Source organism: Rhinopithecus roxellana, chromosome 1, assembly GCF_007565055.1.
Source record: "Rhinopithecus roxellana isolate Shanxi Qingling chromosome 1, ASM756505v1, whole genome shotgun sequence".
Classification (NCBI taxonomy): domain Eukaryota; kingdom Metazoa; phylum Chordata; class Mammalia; order Primates; family Cercopithecidae; genus Rhinopithecus; species Rhinopithecus roxellana.
This window is the reverse complement of record NC_044549.1, coordinates 179,616,345-179,639,217: the sequence shown is the minus strand read 5'-3', so window position 1 is coordinate 179,639,217 and position 22,873 is coordinate 179,616,345. Positions and strand designations below refer to the sequence as shown.

General features: G+C 41.5%; 1 protein-coding gene across 2 annotated transcripts in view; it reads left to right on the top strand.

Annotated features, from left to right (window-relative positions):
* The first annotated feature begins 16,688 nt into the window (after window positions 1-16,688).
* The window catches only part of MRPL3 (mitochondrial ribosomal protein L3), a 40,832-nt gene continuing 34,647 nt past the window's right edge, over window positions 16,689-22,873 (top strand). The window contains exons 1-4 of one of the 2 annotated variants that reach the window (XM_010380272.1): window positions 16,689-16,973; window positions 17,983-18,167; window positions 19,180-19,271; window positions 21,717-21,815. In XM_010380272.1, the coding sequence (XP_010378574.1) occupies window positions 16,882-16,973; window positions 17,983-18,167; window positions 19,180-19,271; window positions 21,717-21,815 (468 nt within the window). In that variant the 5' untranslated portion in view covers window positions 16,689-16,881. The remainder of the gene's footprint in view (window positions 16,974-17,982; window positions 18,168-19,179; window positions 19,272-21,716; window positions 21,816-22,873) is intronic. The other variant, XM_010380279.2, reaches the window with a different exon arrangement.

The following is a 22,873-nucleotide window of genomic DNA, read 5'->3' as shown; positions in this document are numbered from 1 at the left end:
GCCAAGGTGGATGGATCACCTGAGGTCAGGAGTTTGAGACCAGCCTGACCAATATAGGGAAAACAGTCTCTACTAAAAATACAAAATTAGCTGGGTGTGGTGGTGCATGCCTGTAATTCCAACTACTTGGGAGACTGAGGCAGGAGAATTGCTTGAACCTGGGAGGTGGAGGTTGCAGTGAGCCAAGATCGTGCCATTGCACTCCAGCCTAGGCAATAAGAGTGAAATTCCATCTCAAAAAAAAAAAAAAAAAAAAAAACAGGTAAGCAACTTGCACACTTAGCTAATAGGTAGCACAGTGGAAATTCGAAACTGGGTTTGTCTGGCTCTAAAACCTCTAATCACTCTCCCATTTTTCTTTTACTCAGCCTCCACTCCCACACCCTATAATCCTTCTGTCACCTCCCCTCCTCACACCTGTTCTGGCTTGCAGTTTCGTTCCATGACTAGCCCTTACCCACCTGCCCAAAAATTTCCTCTTAAAAAAGTGGCTGGAGCTAAAGGCATAGTCAAGGTTAATGCTCCTTTTTCTATATCCAACCTCTCCCAAATCAGTTAGCATTTAGGCTCTTTTTGGTCAAATATAAAAACCCAGCCCAGTTCATGACTCATTTGGCAGCAACCCTGAGATGCTTTACAGCCTAGACCCTAAAAGGTCAGAAGGCCTTCTTATTCTCAATATGCATTTTATTACCCAATCCACTCCCGACATTAAATAAAGCTCCAAAAATTAGATTTTGGCCCCCAAACCCCATAACAGGACTCAATTAACCTCACCTGCAAGGTGTACAATAACAGAGAAGAGTTGCAATTACTTGTCTCTGCTGTGAGAGAAACCCCAGTCACATCTCCAGCACACAAGAACTTCAAAACGCCTAAGCCACAGCGGTCAGGCATTCCTTCAGGACTTCTTTCCCCAGGATCTTGGTTTAAGTGCCAGAAATCTGGCCACTGGGCCAAGGAATGCCTGCAGCCCGGGATTCCTCCTAAGCCATGTCCCATCTGTGCAGGACCCCTCTGGAAATTCGACTGTCCAACTCACCTGGCAGCCACTCCCAGAACCCCTGAAACTCTGGCCCAAGGCTTTCTGGCTGACTCCTTCCCAGATCTTCTTGGCTTAGCGGCTGAAGACTGATACTGCCTAATCGCCTTGGAAGCCTCCTGGACCATCACAGATGCTTTGGGTAACACTTTTTTTTTTTTTTTTTTTTTTTTTTTATACTTTAAGTTCTAGGGTACATGTGCATAACGTGCAGGTTTGTTACATATGTATACTTGTGCCATGTTGGTGTGCTGCACCCATCAACTCGTCAGCACCCCTCAATTCATCATTTATATCAGGTATAACTCCCAATGCAATCCCTCCCCCCTCCCCCCTCCCCATGATAGGCCCCGGTGTGTGATGTTCCCCTTCCCGAGTCCAAGTGATCTCATTGTTCAGTTCCCACCTATGAGTGAGAACATGCGGTGTTTGGTTTTCTGTTCTTGTGATAGTTTGCTAAGAATGATGGTTTCCAGCTGCATCCATGTCCCTACAAAGGATGCAAACTCATCCATTTTATGGCTGCATAGTATTCCATGGTGTATATGTGCCACATTTTCTTAATCCAGTCTGTCACTGATGGACATTTGGGTTGATTCCAAGTCTTTGCTATTGTGAATAGTGCTGCAATAAACATACGTGTGCATGTGTCTTTATAGCAGCATGATTTATAATCCTTTGGGTATATACCCAGTAGTGGCATGGCTGGGTCATATGGTACATCTAGTTCTAGATCCGTGAGGAATCGCCATACTGTTTTCCATAATGGTTGAACTAGTTTACAATCCCACCAACAGTGTAAAAGTGTTCCTATTTCTCCACATCCTCTCCAGCACCTGTTGTTTCCTGACTTTTTAATGATTGCCATTCTAACTGGTGTGAGATGGTATCTCATTGTGGTTTTGATTTGCATTTCTCTGATGGCGAGTGATGATGAGCATTTTTTCATGTGTCTGTTGGCTGTATGAATGTCTTCTTTTGAGAAATGTCTGTTCATATCCTTTGCCCACTTTTTGATGGGGTTGTTTGTTTTTTTCTTGTAAATTTGTTTGAGTTCTTTGTAGATTCTGGATATTAGCCCTTTGTCAGATGAGTAGATTGCAAAAATTTTCTCTCGTTCTGTAGGTTGCCTGTTCACTCTGATGGTAGTTTCTTTTGCTGTGCAGAAGCTCTTTAGTTTAATGAGATCCCATTTGTCAATTTTGGCTTTTGCTGCCGTTGCTTTTGGTGTGTTAGACATGAAGTCCTTGCCCATGCCTATGTCCTGAATGGTACTACCTAGGTTTTCTTCTAGGGTTTTTATGGTATTAGGTCTAACATTTAAGTCTCTAATCCACCTTGAATTAATTTTTGTATAAGGAGTAAGGAAGGGATCCAGTTTCAGCTTTCTACTTATGGCTAGCCAATTTTCCCAGCACCATTTATTAAATAGGGAGTCCTTTCCCCATTTCTTGTTTCTCTCAGGTTTGTCAAAGATCAGATGGCTGTAGATGTGTGGTATTATTTCTGAGGACTCTGTTCTGTTCCATTGGTCTACATCTCTGTTTTGGTACCAGTACCATGCTGTTTTGGTTACTGTGGCCTTGTAGTATAGTTTGAAGTCAGGTAGCGTGATGCCTCCAGCTTTGTTCTTATGACTTAGAATTGTCTTGGCAATGCGGGCTCTTTTTTGGTTCCATATGAACTTTAAAGCCGTTTTTTCCAGTTCTGTGAAGAAAGTCATTGGTAGCTTGATGGGGATGGCATTGAATCTATAAATAACCTTGGGCAGTATGGCCATTTTCACGATATTGATTCTTCCTATCCATGAGCATGGTATGTTCTTCCATTTGTTAGTGTCCTCTTTTATTTCACTGAGCAGTGGTTGGTAGTTCTCCTTGAAGAGGTCCTTGACATCCCTTGTAAGTTGGATTCCTAGGTATTTTATTCTCTTTGAAGCAATTGTGAATGGAAGTTCATTCATGATTTGGCTCTCTGTTTGTCTGTTACTGGTGTATAAGAATGCTTGTGATTTTTGCACATTGATTTTGTATCCTGAGACTTTGCTGAAGTTGCTTATCAGCTTAAGGAGATTTTGGGCTGAGACAATGGAGTTTTCTAAATATACAATCATGTCATCTGCAAACAGGGACAATTTGACTTCTTCTTTTCCTAACTGGATACCCTTGATTTCTTTCTCTTGCCTGATTGTCCTAGCCAGAACTTCCAACACTATGTTGAATAGGAGTGGTGAGACAGGGCATCCCTGTCTTGTGCCAGTTTTCAAAGGGAATTTTTCCAGTTTTTGCCCATTCAGTATGATATTAGCTGTGGGGTTGTCATAAACAGCTCTTATTATTTTGAGGTACGTTCCATCAATACCAAATTTATTGAGCGTTTTTAGCATGAAGGGCTGTTGAATTTTGTCAAAAGCCTTTTCTGCATCTATTGAGACAATCATGTGGTTCTTGTCTTTGGTTCTGTTTATATGCTGGATTACGTTTATTGATTTGCGAATGTTGAACCAGCCTTGCATCCCAGGGATGAAGCCCACTTGATCATGGTGGATAAGCTTTTTGATGTGCTGCTGAATCCGGTTTGCCAGTATTTTATTGAGGATTTTTGCATCGATGTTCATCAGGGATATTGGTCTAAGATTTTCTTTTTTTGTTGTGTCTCTGCCAGGCTTTGGTATCAGGATGATGTTGGCCTCATAAAATGAGTTAGGGAGGATTCCCTCTTTTTCAATTGATTGGAATAGTTTCAGAAGGAATGTTACCAGCTCCTCCTTGTACCTCTGGTAGAATTCAGCTGTGAATCCATCTGGTCCTGGACTTTTTTTGGATGGTAGGCTATTAATTATTGCCTCAATTTCAGAGCCTGCTATTGGTCTATTCAGGGATTCAACTTCTTCCTGGTTTAGTCTTGGAAGAGTGTAAGTGTCCAGGAAATTATCCATTTCTTCTAGATTTTCTAGTTGATTTGCATAGAGGTGTTTATAGTATTCTCTGATGATAGTTTGTATTTCTGTGGGGTCTGTGGTGATATCCCCTTTATCATTTTTTATTGCGTCTATTTGATTCCTCTCTCTTTTCTTCTTTATTAGTCTTGCTAGCGGTCTGTGAATTTTGTTGATTTTTTCAAAAAACCAACTCCTGGATTCATTGATTTTTTGGAGGGTTTTTTGTGTCTCTATCTCCTTCAGTTCTGCTCTGATCTTAGTTATTTCTTGCCTTCTGCTAGCTTTTGAATGTGTTTGCTCTTGCTTCTCCAGTTCTTTTAATTGTGATGTTAGAGTGTCAATTCTAGATCTTTCCAGCTTTCTCTTGTGGGCATTTAGTGCTATAAATTTCCCTCTACACACTGCTTTAAATGTGTCCCAGAGATTCTGGTATGTTGTATCTTTGTTCTCATTGGTTTCAAAGAACATCTTTATTTCTGCCTTCATTTCGTTATGTACCCAGTAGTCATTCAAGAGCAGGTTGTTCAGTTTCCATGTAGTTGAGCGATTTCGATTGAGTTTCTTAGTCCTGAGTTCTAGTTTGATTGCACTGTGGTCTGAGAGACAGTTTGTTATAATTTCTGTTCTTTTACATTTGCTGAGGAGTGCTTTACTTCCAATTATGTGGTCAATTTTGGAATAAGTGCGATGTGGTGCTGAGAAGAATGTATATTCTGTTGATTTGGGGTGGAGAGTTCTATAGATGTCTATAAGGTCCGCTTGGTGCAGAGATGGATCCAATTCCTGGATATCCTTGTTAACTTTCTGTCTCGTTGATCTGTCTAATGTTGACAGTGGAGTGTTGAAGTCTCCCATTATTATTGTATGGGAGTCTAAGTCTCTTTGTAAGTTTCTAAGGACTTGCTTTATGAATATGGGTGCTCCTATACTGGGTGCATATATATTTAGGAGAGTTAGCTCTTCCTGTTGAATTGATCCCTTTTCCATTATGTAATGGCCTTCTTTGTCTCTTTTGATCTTTGATGGTTTCAAGTCTATTTTATCAGAGACTAGGATTGCAACCCCTGCTTTTTTTTGTTCTCCATTTGCTTGGTAGATCTTCCTCCATCCCTTTATTTTGAGCCTATGTATGTTTCTGCATGTGAGATGGGTCTCCTGAATACAGCAGACTGATGCGTCTTGACTCTTTATCCAGTTTGCCAGTCTGTGTCTTTTAATTGGAGCATTTCATCCATTTACATTTAAGGTTAATATTGTTATGTGTGAACTTGATCCTGCCATTATGATATTAACTGGTTTTTTTGCTCATTAGTTGCAGTTTCTTCCTAGCCTCGATGATCTTTACATTTTGGCATGTTTTTGCAATGGCTGGTAGCGGTAGTTCCTTTCCATGTTTACGGCTTCCTTCAGGGTCTCTTGTAAGGCAGGCCTGGTGGTGACAAAATCTCTAAGCATTTGCTTATCTGTAAAAGATTTTATTTCTCCTTCACTGATGAAACTTAGTTTGGCTGGATATGAAATTCTGGGTTTAAAATTCTTTTCTTTAAGAATGTTGAATATTCATCCCCACTCTCTTCTGGCTTGTAGAGTTTCTGCCGAGAGGTCTGCTGTTAGTCTGATGGGCTTCCCTTTGTGGGTAACCCAACCTTTCTCTCTGGCTGCCCTTAAGATTTTTTCCTTCATTTGAACTTTGGTAAATCTGGCAATTATGTGTCTTGGAGTTGCTCTTCTCGAGGAGTATCTTTGTGGTGTTCTCTGTATTTCCTGAATTTGAATGTTGGCCTGCCCTACTAGGTTGGGGAAGTTCTCCTGGATGATATCCTGAAGAGTGTTTTCCAACTTGGTTCCATTTTCCCCGTCACTTTCAGGCACCCCAATCAGACGTAGATTAGTTCTTTTTACATAATCCCACACTTCTTGCAGGCTTTGTTCATTTCTTTTTCTTCTTTTTTCTTTTGGTTTCTCTTCTCGCTTCATTTCATTCATTTGATCCTCAATCACTGATACTCTTTCTTCCAGTTGATCGAGTCGGTTACTGAAGCTTGTGCATTTGTCACGTATTTCTCGTGTCATGGTTTTCATCTCTGTCATTTTGTTTATGACCTTCCCTGCATTAATTAGTCTAGCTGTCAATTCTTCCACTCTTTTTTCAAGATTTTTAGTTTCTTTGCGCTGGGTACGTAATTCCTCCTTTAGCTCTGAGAAGTTTGATGGACTGAAGCCTTCTTCTCTCATCTCGTCATTCTCTGACCAGCTTTGATCCGTTGCTGGCGATGGGTTGCACTCCTTTGCAGGGGGAGATGCACTCTTATTTTTTGAATTTCCAGGTTTTCTGCACTGCTTTTTCCCCATCTTTGTGGTTTTATCTGTCTCTGGTCTTTAATGATGGTGACATACTGATGGGGTTTTGGTATAGGTGTCCTTCCTATTTGATAGTTTTCCTTCTGACAGTCAGGACCCTCAGCTGTAGGTCTGTTGGAGATTGCTTGAGGTCCACTCCAGACCCTGTTTGCCTGGGTATCAGCAGCAGAGGTTGCAGAAGATAGAATATTGCTGAACAGTGAGTGTACCTGTCTGATTCTTACTTTGGAAGCTTCCTCTCAGGGGTGTACTCCACCCTGTGAGGTGTGGGGTGTCAGACTGCCCCTAGTGGGGGATGTCTCCCAGTTAGGCTACTCAGGGGTCAGGGACCCACTTGAGCAGGCAGTCTGTCCGTTCTCAGATCTCAACCTCCGTGTTGGGAGATCCACTGCTCTCTTCAAAGCTGTCAGACAGAGTCGTTTGCGTCTGCAGAGGTTCTGCTGCTTTTTTGTTGTTGTATTTTAGCTGTGCCCTGTCCCCAGAGGTGGAGTCTACAGAGACAGGCAGGTTTCCTTGAGCTGCTGTGAGCTCCACCCAGTTCGAGCTTCCCAGCGGCTTTGTTTACCTACTTAAGCCTCAGCAATGGCGGGCGCCCCTCCCCCAGCCTCGCTGCTGCCGTTTTGGTTAGATCGCAGACTGCTGTGTTAGCAATGAGGGAGGCTCCGTGGGCGTGGGACCCTCCCGGCCAGGTGTGGGATATATTCTCCTGGTGTGCCCGCTTGCTTAAAGCACAGTATTGGGGTGGGAGTTATCCGATTTTCCAGGTGTTGTGTGTCTCAGTTCCCCTGGCTAGGAAAAGGGATTCCCTTCCCCCTTGCACTTCCCAGGTGAGGCGATGCCTCGCCCTGCTTCAGCTCTCGCTGGTCAGGCTGCAGCAGCTGACCAGCACCGATTGTCCGGCACTCCCCAGTGAGATGACCCCAGTACCTCAGTTGAAAATGCAGAAATCACCGGTCTTCTGTGTCACTCGCGCTGGGAGTTGGAGACTGGAGCTGTTCCTATTCGGCCATCTTGCTCCGCCCCTGCTTTGGGTAACTCTTACAGTGGAGGGTAAGTCCGTCCCCTTCTTAATCAATATGGAGGCTACCCACTCCACATTACCTTCTTTTCAAGGGCCTGTTTCCCTTGCCCCATAACTGTTGCAGGTATTGATGGCCAGGCTTGTAAACCTCTTAAAACACCCCTATCCTACCTGTCCAAAAACCAGACAAGTCTTAAAAGTTGGTTCAGGATTTTCACCTTATCAAATTGTCCTTTCCATCCATCCTATAGTACCAAACCCATATACTCTCCTATCCTCAATACCTCCCTCCATAACCCATTATTCTGTTCTGGATCTCCAAGATGCTTTATTTACTATTCCTTTGCAACCTTCACCCCAGCCTCTCTTTGCTTTCACTTGGACTGATCCTAACACCCATCAGCCTCAGCAACTTACCTGGGCTGTACTGCTTCAAGGCTTCAGGGACAGCCCCCATTACTTCAGTCAAGCCCTTTCTCATGATTTACTTTCTTTCCATTCATCTGTTTCTCACCTTATTCAATATTTTGATGACCTTCTACTTTATATCCCCTCCCCACAAATCTTCTCAACAGGACACTCCTGCTTCTCCAACATCTATTTTCAAAGGGATATAGCATATACCCCCCCAAATTTCTTCCTTATCCATTACCTATCTCAACATAATTCTTCACAAAAACACATGTGCTCTCCCTGCTGATAATGTCTGACCAATCTCTCGAACCCCAATCCCTTCTACAAAACAACAACTCCTTTCCTTCCTGGGCATGGTTGGACACTTTCGCCTTTGGATACCTGGTTTTGCCATCCTAACAAAACCATTATATAAACTCACAAAGGGAAACCTAGCTGATCCCATAAATCCTAAATCCTTTCTCCACCCCTTTCCATTCCTTAAAAACAGCCCTAAAAGCTGCTCCCACACTAGCTCTCCCTAACTCATCCCAATCCTTTTTCATTACACACAGCCGAAGCGCAGGACTGTGCAGTCGGAATTCTTACACAAGAGCTGGGATCATGCCCTATAGCCTTTCTGTCCAAACAACTTGGCCTTACTGTTTTAGACTGGCCCCCACATTATTCCTGATACCACACCTGACCCCCATGACTATCTCTCTGATCCACCTGGCATTCACTCCATTTCCCCATATTTCCTTCTTTCCTGTTCCTCACCCTGATCACACTTGGTTTATTAATGGCAGTTCCACCAGGTTTAATTGCCACTCACCAGCAAAGGCAGGCTATGCTATAGTATCTTCCACATCTATCATTGAGGCTACCGCTGTGCCCCCCCTCCACTACCTCTTAGCAAGCTGAACTCATTGCCTTAACTCAGGCCCTCACTCTTGCAAAGGGACTACGCATCAATATTTACACTGACTCTAAATATGCCTTCCATAGCCTGCACCACCATGCTGTTATATGGGCTGAAAGAGATTTCCTCACTACACAAGGGTCCTCCATCATTAATGCCTCTTTAATAAAAACTCTTCTCAAAGCTGCTTTACTTCCAAAGGAAGCTGGACTCATTCACTGCAAGGGCCATCAAAGGGCATCAGATTGCATCGCTCAGGGCAATGCTTATGCTGATAAGGTAGCTAAAGAAGCAGCTAGCTTCCAAATTCTGTCCCTCACAGCCAGTTTTTCTCCTCCTCATTGGTGACTCCTATTTACTCTCCAAATGAAGTTTCCACCTATCAATCCCTCTCCACTCAAGGCAGATGGTTCTTAGACCAAAAAAAAAAAAAAAAAAAAAAATCTCCTTTCAGCCTCACAGGCCCATTGTATTCTGTCATCACTTAAAACCTCTCATTTCCTTTCCATCATGAAAATCTAACCCCAATCTGCCACTCTTGACTCCCTCTTGGAGTGGATAGATGAGCTTTGCTGACAGGACACACTCCAATACTTTCACCCTGATGAAGTCCTATTCTTTACTTTTATACTTACTGTCATCCTCGTTACCATTCTTATGTCTCCCTCTACCTCTCCGCAGCTATCTACACCACACTATCAATCTCACTCATTCTCTCCTAGCTGTTTCTAATCCTTCTTTAACAAATAATTGCTGGTTTTGCTTTTCTCTTTCCTCCAAAATTGCCAAGGCCTTGATTTACTCACCACTGAAAAAGGAGGACCCTATACATTTTTAAATGAAGAGTGTTTTGTTTTGTTTTGTTTTGTTACCTAAGTCAGTCTGACCTGGTATATGACAACATAAAAAAACTCAAGGATAGAGCCCAAAAACTCGCCAACCAAGCAAATAATTATGCTGACCCCCCTTGGGCACTCTCTAACTGGATGTCCTGGGTTCTCCCAATTCTTAGTCCTTTAATACCTGTTTTTCTACTGCTCTTATTCAGACCTTGTGTCTTCCGTTTAGTTTCTCAATTCATAAAAAAATGCATCCAGTCCATCACCAGTCATTCTATACGACAAATGCTCCTTCTAACAACCCCACAGTATCACCCCTTACCCCAAAATCTTTCTTCAGTTTAATCTCTTCCACTCTAGGTTCCCACACTGCCCCTGATCCTGCTCAAAGCAGCCCTGAGAAACATCACCCATTATCTCTCCATACCACCCCCAAAAATTTTCACTGCCCCAACACTTCACCACTATTTTGCTTTTCTTATTAATATAAGAAGACAGGAACATCAGGCCTCTGAGCCCAAGTGAAGCCATCATATCCCCTGTGACCTGCACATATACATCCAGATGGCCTGAAGCAACTGGAGATCCACAAAAGAAGTGAAAATAGTGAAAATAGCCTTAACTGATGATATTCCACCATTGTGATTTGCTCCTGTCTCACCCTGATAACGATATAGCCTCCCCACCACGCTGTTAAGAAGGTACTTTGTAATATTCTGCCCTGCCCTTAAAAATGTACTTTGTAATATTCTCCCCTGCCCTTAAGAATGTACTTTGTATGCCTATCCCAAACCTATAAGAACTAATGATAATCCCACCACCTTTTGCTGACTCCTTTTTTGGACTCAGCCCACCTGCACCCAGGTGAAATAAACAGCCTTTTTGCTCAAACAAAGCCTGTTTGGTGGACTGTCTTCACACAGACATGCGTGACAGTCTATTTACTCTGATGATGATTTCTTTTGCTGTACAGAAGCTTTTTAGTTAAATTAGGTCCTATTTATTTATTTTTACTGTATTTGCTTTTGGGGTCTTACTCATACTAATAATGATTTTTTTAGACCTCAAAAGGAAACTAAAAAATAGAATGCTGGCTGGGTGTGGTGGCACATGCCTGTAATCCTAGCACTTTGGGAGGCTAAAGCAGGAGGATTGCATGAGGCCAGGAGTTTGAGTCCAGCCTGGACAACACAGAAAGACCCTGTCTACAAAAAAATGAAAAATTTAGCCAGGCATGGTGGCACTCACCTGCAGTCCTAGCTACTCAGAAGGCAGGCAGGAGGTTCACTTGAGCCCACAAGTTTGAGGCTGCAGTGAGCCATATCATGCCACTGCACTCCAGCCTAGGTGACAGAGCAAGACCATCACATCTCTAAAAATTAAAAAAGTAAAAAATAAATAAAGAAAATAGAATCGTTTATTTTAAAATCTTGATGCTATATCTCAAAATATTCCAAAATCAAATTCTGTTTGCTCTATGAGTTACCAGCATTTTGAACTTTGGGTTTAGTGGTCTATAATAGTTTTCCATTTCTGCTATAACAAAGTACCCAAAGCTAAACGGCTTAAACAACACAAATTTGTTATCTTACAATTCCAGGGGTCAAAAGTTTGACATGAGTCTCACTGGGTTACTATGAAGGTGTCTGCAGAGTTGCATTCTATTCTGGAGGCCCTACGGGATAATATATTCCCTTGCCTTTTCTAGCTTCTAGAGGTCACTGTATTCCTCGGCTTGTGGACCCCTTCTTCCATCTTCCAGGCAAACACTGTTAGGTTGATTCTTTTTACATTGCATTTATCTTACCCTTCCTCCATTGTTACATTTCTCACCACAGCCAGAAATGTTCTCAGATTTTAAGAACTCATGTAATCACATTGAGTCCACCCAGATAATCTAGTATAATCTCCACATCTCAAGGTTCAAAACCCTGATTACATCTGCAAAGTCCCTTTTGTCATGTAATAAAGCACATTTACAGATTTCAAGAATTAGGACATAAACATTTAGAATAATGTGACTATTGTGGTTGGGCACGGTGGCTCACGCCTATAATCCCAGCACTTTAGGAGGCTAAGGCAGGTGGATCACGAGGTCAAGAGATCGAGAGCATCCTGGCCAAAATGGTGAAACCTGTCTCTATTTAAAAAAAAAAAAAAAAAAAAAATTAGCCAGATGTGGTGGCGGGCACCTGTAAACCCAGCTACTCGGGAGGCTGAGGCAGGAGAATGGTGTGAACCCAGGAGGTGGAGGTTGCAGTGAGCCGAGATCATGCCACTGCACCCCAACCTGGTGACAGAGTGAGACTCTGCACTCCAGCCTGGTGACAGAGCAAGACTCTGTCTTAAAAAAATAAAAAAGAAGAAGAAGAATACGACTATTATTTTCTACCTTCCAGAAGGACTTTCACTTAGAAGACTAGAAGGCCTCAGCTGGACAAACCCTGCTTTCTGCCATCTCACAGATGAACAAGTAGAGAGGTGAAGTGATTTACTCTGTGTCGCACTGCTAATTAAGTTTAGAGCTGAGATTGAATCCAAGTCTCTTGGCTCTGAGTTCACAGCCCTTTTTAGAATGCTGCTACCCAATATGTGGTCAGCAATGACATCATCTTGAGCTTGTTAGAAATGCAGACTCTCAGATCCCACCTTAGACCTAATGAATCAGGTTCCGCATTTTAGCAAGATTCCCAGGTAAATCTCGTACACATTCAGGGTTGAGAATCACTAGCTTACGACATCACGTGGGCTCTGAAAAGCCTCCAGGGAGGTTGCATAGGAATTGAATGGGTGACTGTTTCAAGCAGTTCAGCCTCATCACTCTCTCTTGAGACTGACTGATTCTGATCTAGACTGATCAGACACCTAAAGATGCAGGCTTAGCACTATCATCATCAATCTTTGCTGGTCTGGGGCATTCTCTGGATGCTGAGCTGACTGTTCCAATAATGTGTTATGCAGCTTTCTCTTCTAAGGAAAGAGGCAGTACAGCAGATCAGTTAAGCACTTGGACTCTGTAGACAGCCTGCCTGGCCTCAACTCCTGGCTCCACTTTAACAAATGTAAAGTTTGTGCGCTTGAATGACCTGCTCATCTTTTCTGTGCCTCAGTTTCCATATTTGTAAAATGGGGATGAAACTAACAGTACCCACTTCATAGGTGAGGATTAAATAAGTTAATAAATATATGGAAAGCACATAGATCAGTGTCTGCCACTAAGCAAAAGCAATGCAAATGGTAGTTATTTACCATTTTTCTGGGAACCCCCAGGCCTCCTCCAAGTGGAATCAAAATCCTAAATGAACTCGGTCTCTAGAATTTCTCCAGATTCTGCATCTGCAAGGGTCAGAGGCTCTGATTATGATCCTAGGTAACCAGAGTATCCACTGGTCTAGAGCTATACTCTAGCCATCAAGGCATTGGGAGGAAGACCAGGGAGGAAGAGATGTCCTTTTGAAAAGCATTAGTTCCCTGGCATGTGATGCTACATTGTCTGTTGCTAATGTTTTTTCTAAGTAATCAAAGAACTTTAAAAAATGCCCATTGGTATAATTACAGTAAGTTTTAAAACTTTAAACCCAGATTACTACATGGCCATACTGCTTTTTTCTATTTTTTAGGCTTTCTTCAAGCCAAATGAATTTTAATTCTGATCATCTCTTAGAACCCTAAAGACTGTGGGCTTACTTGGGAATTTACAAATAAAAATTATGTTTTAAAAGCAATATTTTAAAGTTACAAATTGTGATTTGACCTTACTGAGGGACATTGAAGCAGAATTCATTCTCTTATTGAATGAGTATCTGTGGAGTTTGCAATACGGCCTTTCAAATTTTCTATTTCAGCCAGCAATGGAATCTTAAAGTTCAAAAATCTCTTAAAGTTCATTTTATCTACACCCCCATTGGATGCTTGACTCACCTTCATAACATCTTTACTGATTTTAAAATATGCTAGATTCTCACAACTTTAGAAAAATGGAGGAAGGTCAAGGATAACTTAGTAAATCCAAACTCATTATTTAAAATATTTCCAATTTCAAATATAAGGTATGTTATAAACTAAGAGACAGCACAAATGAATACTAAAATGGAAATTACCCAACAAAAAATTTACCATCCTGCAATAATCCAACTATACAGGATATATCACAAACATTGTAAGAGCTAATGGTAGAGCCTAATGGCAGGAACACATAAAAAAGATTATTTCCAGTGAATTCTTGGTTTGAAATCTACTCCTTCTATGACAATTCTCTTGTATTGAACATAGCTTTAGTAATTCAAAAATGAATCTATTCCTAATGTTTTATTTAATAAGAGAAGATTTATGAAATCATCTGTTGGTCTGAATTAGTGGAGTAAGAGTTACAGAATTGTGGCACTAAAAAGAGATGGTGCAAGTTATCTTTATTTCAATGAGGAACTAAAATCTTAGAGAGGCAAAATGGCATTACAATTTCAGGATCTAAGGCAGTTTCTGAAGGATGACATCAGAAATAACAGGAAGCTCTAGGTCACTGCCTGACTGCCCTAGAAAAGCTTAGGCTGGGTCCCTTGACAACTGGGCCTGGTAACTGTCAATTAGCAGCATATTGCAGTGACTAAATCAAGTATGACACCACTCAGCCCTGGCTGGCAATCAGGAGACACATTTTTCACAACAGCAGACAAACCATGTTTTACCTTGATTCAGTTCAGCAGTGGTGCCTTCTGTCAAGGTCCTCCTTACGGACTAGGAGATATTTGGTACTATGGGAAAAGGTTAGACCAAATGGCTACCTCTTCAATCCTCACTGACCACTGTGTGTGATATGTTTACTTACTGATTTTCCTCTTTAGCCTTAAATAAATTCCAAGGCAAGGGTAATGACATGTTTGTCATAGAGAGCCAAAGAAACAAAATGTCTAAAAGCATAAGCTCTATCTACAGTCACAGTCTTTGGCTCTACCAGTTAATAGCTGGGTGATTTTATTTAAGTTATGTAATCTCTGTATGCCTATTTTCTTAACCGTAAAATCCAGATAATTATACTATTGTCACAGTGGATTGTCATAACATTTAAGTGAGAAAATATACTGAGAGAGTAAAATTGAATACTGTTAGTAACCAGACTGCAGTGTTTATAGCAGAACATCAATACAATATTTCTTTTTTTTTTTTTTTTTTTTGAGACAGAGTCTTGCTCTGTCGCCCAGGCTGGAGTGCAGTGGCCAGATCTCAGCTCACTGCAAGCTCCGCCTCCTGGGTTCACACCATTCTCCTGCCTCAGCCTCCCGAGTAGCTGGGACTACAGGTGCCCGCCACCATGCCCAGCTAGTTTTTTTTTTTTTTGTATTTTTAGTAGAGACGAGGTTTCTCTGTGTTAGCCAGGATGGTCTCGATCTCCTGACCTTGTGATCCGACTGCCTCGGCCTCCCAATGTGCTGGGATTACAGGTGTGAGCCACCACGCCCAGCCCATCATTACAGTATTTCTAATAGACCATACTGTGGATCACACCACTGCTGCAAAATGACTAACAGTTCCTTATTCTGAGTGATTGCTGCTTTCTTACAAACATTATGCCCACTTCCTCTCTGTTCTTCCTGTCTCTAGAACAAAGATTATCAAGATATCCAATTCTGAACTGTCCTTTCTACTTGACAGCATCCATTCCAAAACAAGCTCCTGCTTCTCTGATGCCACCTTAAAATCACTCAGCCTTAAGTCCAAATTTCATTTCAAGCCCCTCGCAGGTCACTCTTTTGGAAACATCCTCAGACATATGCTGTCTTTTGCTGCATCAAGCTAATTAAACTCAACTTTGTATGAGTTCTTGTTTTCTCCTAGTAGTGTTGGTTGATGGGCTTCCACAATGCTGAGCACATACTCTAGCACATTAGATGGATAAGAAATGTTAGTTATTGACAGTAGTATAGAAGTCTTCTTATTCTCAACTTCTTGCATGTAGCACACCTCAAAACATGTTTGCTCAATGAAGAGCCATCCTTAAGTATCTGGGAAGCCAGGCAGCATGGCTAGAATGAAGAGATGTAGTTTTTCCTTCAAGGTTCAAAATAGTATTGAAAAGTGTCTAAGATAACTGCAACAGCAATGAGTGGAATGAATGGACAAGCAAAGCATAGCAAAGATTTTTTAGCCCATAAAGTTCAAGTAGTGGCCAGAAATTGACCATTGTCTGGACCTGTTAAGCCAGGATAGCCAGATCTCTAGTAAAAAGAGAAGGTTGAAATAGCTACACTTTAAAATTCTTATTTCCAAATTTCTACAAACAGTAATCTGACAAATAAGGGAATTAGTAGAAGAATAAAAGTCCTAGTCACATAGATGGTGATTAGGCTGGATCTGGAACCCAGGACAGGGGATTGTTTGTAGAGAAGGTGCATTAGCTATCTATTGCTGCATCACAAATTACCCTAAAGCTTAATGACTCCAAAAAACAGTAATCATTTATTTTCTCTGGCAATTTCTTTTGGTCAGGAATTCTTGAGTTGCCTGGCTGGGTGATTCAGGCTTAATGTCTTCACGAGTCGCAGCCTAGGGCTGGTGGATCCACTTCCTAGGTGGCTCAGACATGACTGGCTAGTTGATTCCTCTTTATATGTTTCTCCCTGCAGAGCTGTTTGAGTGTATGCAGGAAATGACGGCTAGCTTTCTCCATAGGGAGCAATCCAAGAGACAAAAACTGAAGTAACAATATGTTTTATGATCCAGCCCTGGCAGTCATACATCATTTCTATGGCTGTAGTCTCTTGCTAACACATGCCAACCCTGTTTCAGTGCCAACTCTGCTCCTCTGCCAGATGTGTTGTTTTGGGCTAGCACTTAAATTCTGAGTCAGTTTCCTCATTTATAATTCAAAAATAACTACTTCCTTTCAGGACCGTTTTTTACGATTAACAAATACAAGATTATCAAGCGCTGCTTAGCATAATGAGTTGCCCCACAATGGGCACTATACAGAAGTGTTTTCATTTTCCTTAGCGTCCTTAGGAAGTCTGTCCTTATTATTCTAAAGTTTAAACTCTGAACATCCCCTTTATTTTACCCCTGGAGAGGCGAGTCAGTCCCCACCCATCCGTACCAACTCCAACTCGGATCCAAAGCAGGACAACGGTGGAAGCGGAACTATAGTTTCCGGAGAGCGATTCCAGTGCCCGGAGTTCATTGTAAAACGCACCGGAAGTGGGTCCGGCGTTTCTTTCCGTCGCGGAGGGCAACGTCCGGAGACCATTCCGGCTACCCTTGCGGCGACTTCCCCACGGCTGCTGAGTCCACGTGGCGGTGGCGTGGGGACGCTCTGAAAGCAGAGCGGCGGGGCGCCCGGAAGTCGTGAGTCGAGTCTTCCCGGGCTAATCCATGCCGGGTTGGAGGCTGCTGTCCCAGGTCGGCGCCCAGGTGCTGGGTCGAGTCGGGGAAGGCCTGGGTGCTGCCTTTGGCCCGGGGAACAGGTAGGAAGGTGTGAGGGTGTCCTGCACAGCCGCGTCCTGGAGCAGTGGAATGGCCTGGTGCAGTTGGGCCTCCGGTGGGTGCAGAAGGAAGGGGCTCTGTTCAGACGTGGGACACAGAAGAATAAGGGCCGTTAACCTAAGGAAGCACGTTGTAAGGGGATTGAAGTGGTGATTTTAAAAAAACGCTTATGAGCCAGCCCCTAGCAGCGAAGGCTATTAACAGCAGTCATATCTTACAATTAGTGAGCGTTTGCCAGGTACTGAGCGCTCTGCTAAGTGTATGAGGTGCCTTATGTAGCCTCACGGGAGCAAACTACTATCATAAAGATGACAGTTAAAACTGAAGGTTAGAGAGGTGAGTTAATTTGCCCAAAGTCACTCAACTAATAAGTAGAAAATTGGGAATCTAACCTGAATTTACCTGACTACAAAAGGAGAGTAGACTGCAGAAAGCTTTACTTTCGTTCTGACCCTCCATGCAAGAATTACACCCCTTCTTCCTGACCTCCACCCACTAAGGGTACGTTCACCTGTTCAGAGATCGTTCAGAGATCATGCCTTTTGTGGATCTTTTAACTTTGCACACCCAGTTTCTTTACTTCTCTGAACCCAGGCCATGTCATTGCAGGGAGGAGGTGAGCTTATTAGACAAACATCAGCATGCCACCTTCTGCCACCTCCACTGAATGTATAACTATTAAGGTACACGTCCAAATGGGTTAGTGACTTCTCATGTCTATAGGTAGGACTGTTTTTTTGGGAATCTGTTTATCTGCGAGGAGAAAATGAATTTTTTTTCTCCAGGATAACGGCTAACAGTTTAAATGTCAGCCTTATCCGAAGGAATGTGGGGGTGAAGAAAAGGTTGGAGACATGAAAAAAAAAGTATACAGAATCTAAGCCCTTTCCTAAGCCCCTGACTGCACTTTCCAATTTGTGACTTCCCTTTTCTATATTAAATGGAGGAAGTTTTAAAATTGTGGTTTGGTTTTATTTTTTCTTTTTATAGAACACACATCTGGCTTTTTGTTAGAAGTATTCATGGAAAGAGTGGTACATGGTGGGATGAGCATCTTTCTGAAGAAAATGTCCCATTCATTAAGCAGTTGGTCTCTGATGAAGATAAAGCCCAATTAGCAAGTAAACTATGTCCTCTGAAAGATGAACCATGGCCTATACATCCTTGGGAACCAGGTGATTATTTTGTATTTGGTGAGCTCTCTTTTCCTAATTACTGTGTGGCTGGACACATTTAAAATCCTAGTGACTGCTTGATAAATTTATCATTAATTTATTTTTCATGTGCTGTGTCTGTTCTATTGTGGTTTGTTTTGCAAGTTTATTTCCAACCTCCTAGTCTAGTTTTAGTGAATGCCTGATGATAATAAAGACCTCCTTGAGAAGCTGTTTTATAGGTGAAGGGAGAATCATTCTGCATACATTCTCTTGTTTACTTCAGCTAAAAAGAATATAAGTCAGGAAAGAAAGGCTGCAAGAGTGTGATATAAATTGTAATGTGTTGCATGGATGTTCAGTTGGGATGTTGTAGCACTGTAGATTTGGGAAGCATAACCCCTGAATCAGCTCTTGGTGTCTAGAAAGATGCTAAACCCATGTGTAGCCAGACCAAGAGGAATAAGGCCTTTTCTATTAAGTGTGTGGTCCCTGGTTAGGGTTTATTGTGACAGTTGAATTGGTTATCAAAACTTCTTAATGAGGCAACTTTACCAGTATATGCAAAGAATCTAAGTGTCTTGTTGTAGACGTACATATTTTAGCAATATATGACCAGTTGTGACATCTCTGTAGCCTCAGCTATCTTCTCAGAGTCTGAGTAATAGATGTTTTCTAATGAATAAAGTTGGGTAAGAATTGATACTAGGAAAGCAAAATGATGGATTTATCATGCCCTGTATGAATGCCATTATTTTAAAACCAGAATATATCTAACTTAAGTATTTTCTTTATTTCATCTATTTATGTTTGTTCATTTTACAAATATTTATTGAGCACCAATATGTCATGCCAGGCATGGTTGAAGGCACTTATGTCTGTAAAGAACACTCCTATTTTACTCTGAATATATTGGCATGTTTCTTTTGTGCCTGCTCCTCATACTGAAACCTGATTTTGGGAAAAACGATTTCATCATATTGGCGAGTGTTGCAAAAGCTTTAGTTCACATTGCTTTGGTTTTAATTGCCAGGTTCCTTTAGAGTTGGCCTTATTGCCTTGAAACTGGGCATGATGCCTTTATGGACCAAGGATGGTCAAAAGCACGTGGTCACATTACTTCAGGTAAGAAAGAAACAGAAGATGTAAGAGATATCTATGTGTCTCAAGATCTGTTTGTGCAAACCTTAACAAGAACTGTTTGTATCCTGAAACATGGAACTGTATGGTGAAGAAAGGGGTAATGTTGAACATAAATAGTATTAAAGAACTTATGGTGGTTTCAGGAATGCCCTCACCCTTGCCTGAGCAATGGCCTTCTGATACTGGTATTTGGATAACCGGAGCAATGAATTTTTTTTTTTAAGTATAACCTATCCTTTTACAGATCCCCTTGTTTACTTCATAATCGGAAAAACATCTCAGTCCCATTTTGTTTTCTTTTATGGAATTCTTTCAACTCCACAATACAGTTTTGATCTTTTTGCTAACAGAATATAACACTCTTGTCTGGTGAGGCTGCATTTTGTTCACTTAGATAAGCTGTAGTCTAATGGGTAAGAATGTGGGTCCTGAGACCAGAATACCTGAGTTGCAGTCCTGATTCTGCCACTTACTAGTGTGTTCCTTGGAGCACTGTGCCTCATCTGTAAAAGATACTCTGTTCTGTAAAAGAAATAATTGTGACCTACCTCAAAAGGTTATTGTGTAGATTGCACAAGATGATAAATGTCAGGCACTTGAAACAATGTTACGTGTCCACTATATATTAGCTACTATTGTCTTTATCATTATTATTGTTGTTGTTGTTATTATTGTTATTATAGAAAGATACTGGTAGGAGATCATCACTCCCCAAATCACTTTGAACAACTCAGTTGATCCTTGTGGCTTAGTCTTAGGCAAGTAATGATACAGGTGATGTAAAGTACGAGCTCATGCACCTAAGTGCTTAAAGTGCTAATAAGGCACAAAGAGTCTATAGATCCTTTTCTCATTATTATTGGCTCTGAATGATCAAGTATAAGACAGTAGTTTTGTGAACTCTGAGGAAACTGGTGGGGGCAGGGGACTTTCAGGAATGGCTGGTGGGATTATAAATTGGTACAAAACCATTTTGGAAAACACTTTAGTATTATGTGGCAAAATTAAGACGGGTAAGCCTTGTAGTCTAGCAATTCCGCTTCCAAGTATTACTAGAAAACTTGAGCAGCAGCATCACACTTAATCCCAGCAAACTAGAAATAACCCAAGTCTCTGTCCACAGTAGAACAGGTAAACAGATCATGTTATTTTCACATAATGAAATGTTGTACAGCAATGAAAGTGAACAGAATAGAGCTACACACAATATAGATGAACCTTACAAATAAGTGAATTAAGACATGGAAGAGTACCTAAAATCTGATTCCATTTATATAAAGTTTAAAGCAGACAAATCTAAATACATTATTAAGCAATACTTTCTAAAATAGTAATTACAAAGAAAAGTAAATGGTTACCATAAATGTCAACAGTTATTTCTAGGGCAGTGCTTCTCAAATTTTAGTGAACCTCAGAATCACTTAGAGGTCTTATAAAACACCAAGATTCTGTTTCAGTGGGTCTGGATTGAGGCCTGAGAATCTGCATCTTTAAGTTCCCAGGGGATCCTGACACTGCTTGGCTGGTCACCATACTTTTGAGTACTCCTGCTCTAGGGTAAAAAGATGAGGAGGTGATTGGGAAGAGACACACACGGGCTTTTGGGATTCTACTTTTGAGCTGGGTAGTGGTTGCATGTATATTTTGTTTATACTCATTTTATCTTTTTTTTTTTTTTTTTTTTTTTTTTTTTGAGGCGGAGTCTCGCTCTGTCGCCCAGGCTGGAGTGCAGTGGCCGGATCTCAGCTCACTGCAAGCTCCGCCTCCCGGGTTTACGCCATTCTCCTGCCTCAGCCTCCCAAGTAGCTGGGACTACAGCCGCCCGCCACCTCGCCCGGCTAGTTTTTGTATTTTTTAGTAGAGACGGGGTTTCACCGTGTTCGCCAGGATGGTCTCGATCTCCTGACCTCGTGATCCGCCCGTCTCGGCCTCCCAAAGTGCTGGGATTACAGGCTTGAGCCACCGCGCCCGGCCTATACTCATTTTATCTTTTATTTTTTTGAGATGAAGTCTCGCTCTGGTGCCCAGGCTGGAGTGCAGTGGTGTGATCTTGGTTTACTGCAAGCTCTGCCTCCCGGGTTCTCGCCATTCTCCTGCCGTAGCCTCCCGAGTTGCTGGGACTACAGGCGCCCACCACCACGCCTGGCTAATTTTTTGTATTTTAGTAGAGATGGGGTTTCACTGTGTTAGCCAGGATGGTCTTTATCTCCTGACCTCGTGATCCACCCACCTCGGCCTCCCAAAGTGTGTATTTAATCATTTTTTAAAAAAAATTTTGTGTTTTTAAGATTGTGGTTGGTGTTAGAGGAAAGATGAGGTAAGTAACTGTAGGGAATTCCTGTTTGTCCTAAGGTCTCAATGTGGCTGGTTTGCAATGTTAAAATATGTATTGGCACATGCTTAGTTTTTTTATGTTTGTTTTTTTAGGTACGAGACTGCCATGTCCTAAAGTATACTTCAAAGGAAAACCATAATGGAAAAACGGCCGCCCTGTCTGTAGGAGGAAAAACTGTGTCACGTTTTCGTGTAAGGATGTATTTTCGTAGCTAGAATACCGCATTTTTCATCAGTTTCAAATCTGGATGAGTTTATGTTTTGAGATTGTTCCACAGCCACAAACGTGCATTTGTTTGTGAGGAAAATTGTGTGTGTGGGGGAGGCAGTCTGGCACAGCCATTTTGCCCGGGAGTCTTGGAGACTCTTGAGTTTATTCTAATACCTCCCCCTGTATCTGGAACAAGTACTTTTACCTCTGTAAGCTGTAGCGTTTGTATATCTGTATAATGGGAATAAAAATACTACTTACCTAATAGGTTTATCACATGGATTAAATTAGGTTTTTCAAATGTGCCTAGAATATAACAGACACTCAGTAGATTTGGTTGTTACTGTTTTATGTTTCATTTCACTTTCTTCCTATGGAAAGTTGTCTTAACACTTGACACCAAGAGCACGTGGAAATTAATTTTGTGTATTCTAGAAGGAGCTTTCAGTGTTTAGGAGAAAGCTATATAAGAACCCAAATCACATTTTTTTAATAAAGCATTTTTTTTTTAAGTAGAGTACTGAGTTTGTAGTTTGGAAAAGCTGCCTACTGAGTATCCTGTATTGAATAACTAAAACCAGAAAACCTTTCTCAAAATGGTGATGGCTTTCACTAAACATGTTTAGGTTTACTAGAACACATTGCTTATCTCTAAGACAACCTTTTTTTCCATTGTAAATTGTTTATGAAATGAACAAGGCAGAAGTTAGGATACAACCTATACTCTCTGACTCTCAAAACTATCAGTTGTTTATTGTGTGCCTACTAACTACTCTATTTTCTTATCATAGTTAACTTTTATTGAACATTTATTACATGCCAGATGCATAAGCATTACGCCTTTTTCATTTGTTGCTTTATGTATACTTTTCAGCCTCTGAGGCTAACGCAGTTAACTAACTCATTCAAAGTCACCCACTGGTAAGAAGTAGAGTGACAGACTCCAGAGCCTTACTTAAGTGTGTCTTGATATCTACCCCCTGGGAGCTCATAAGCTAGTGAGGAAGTTACACAAATAAACCAGCCATCCCAGTACAAT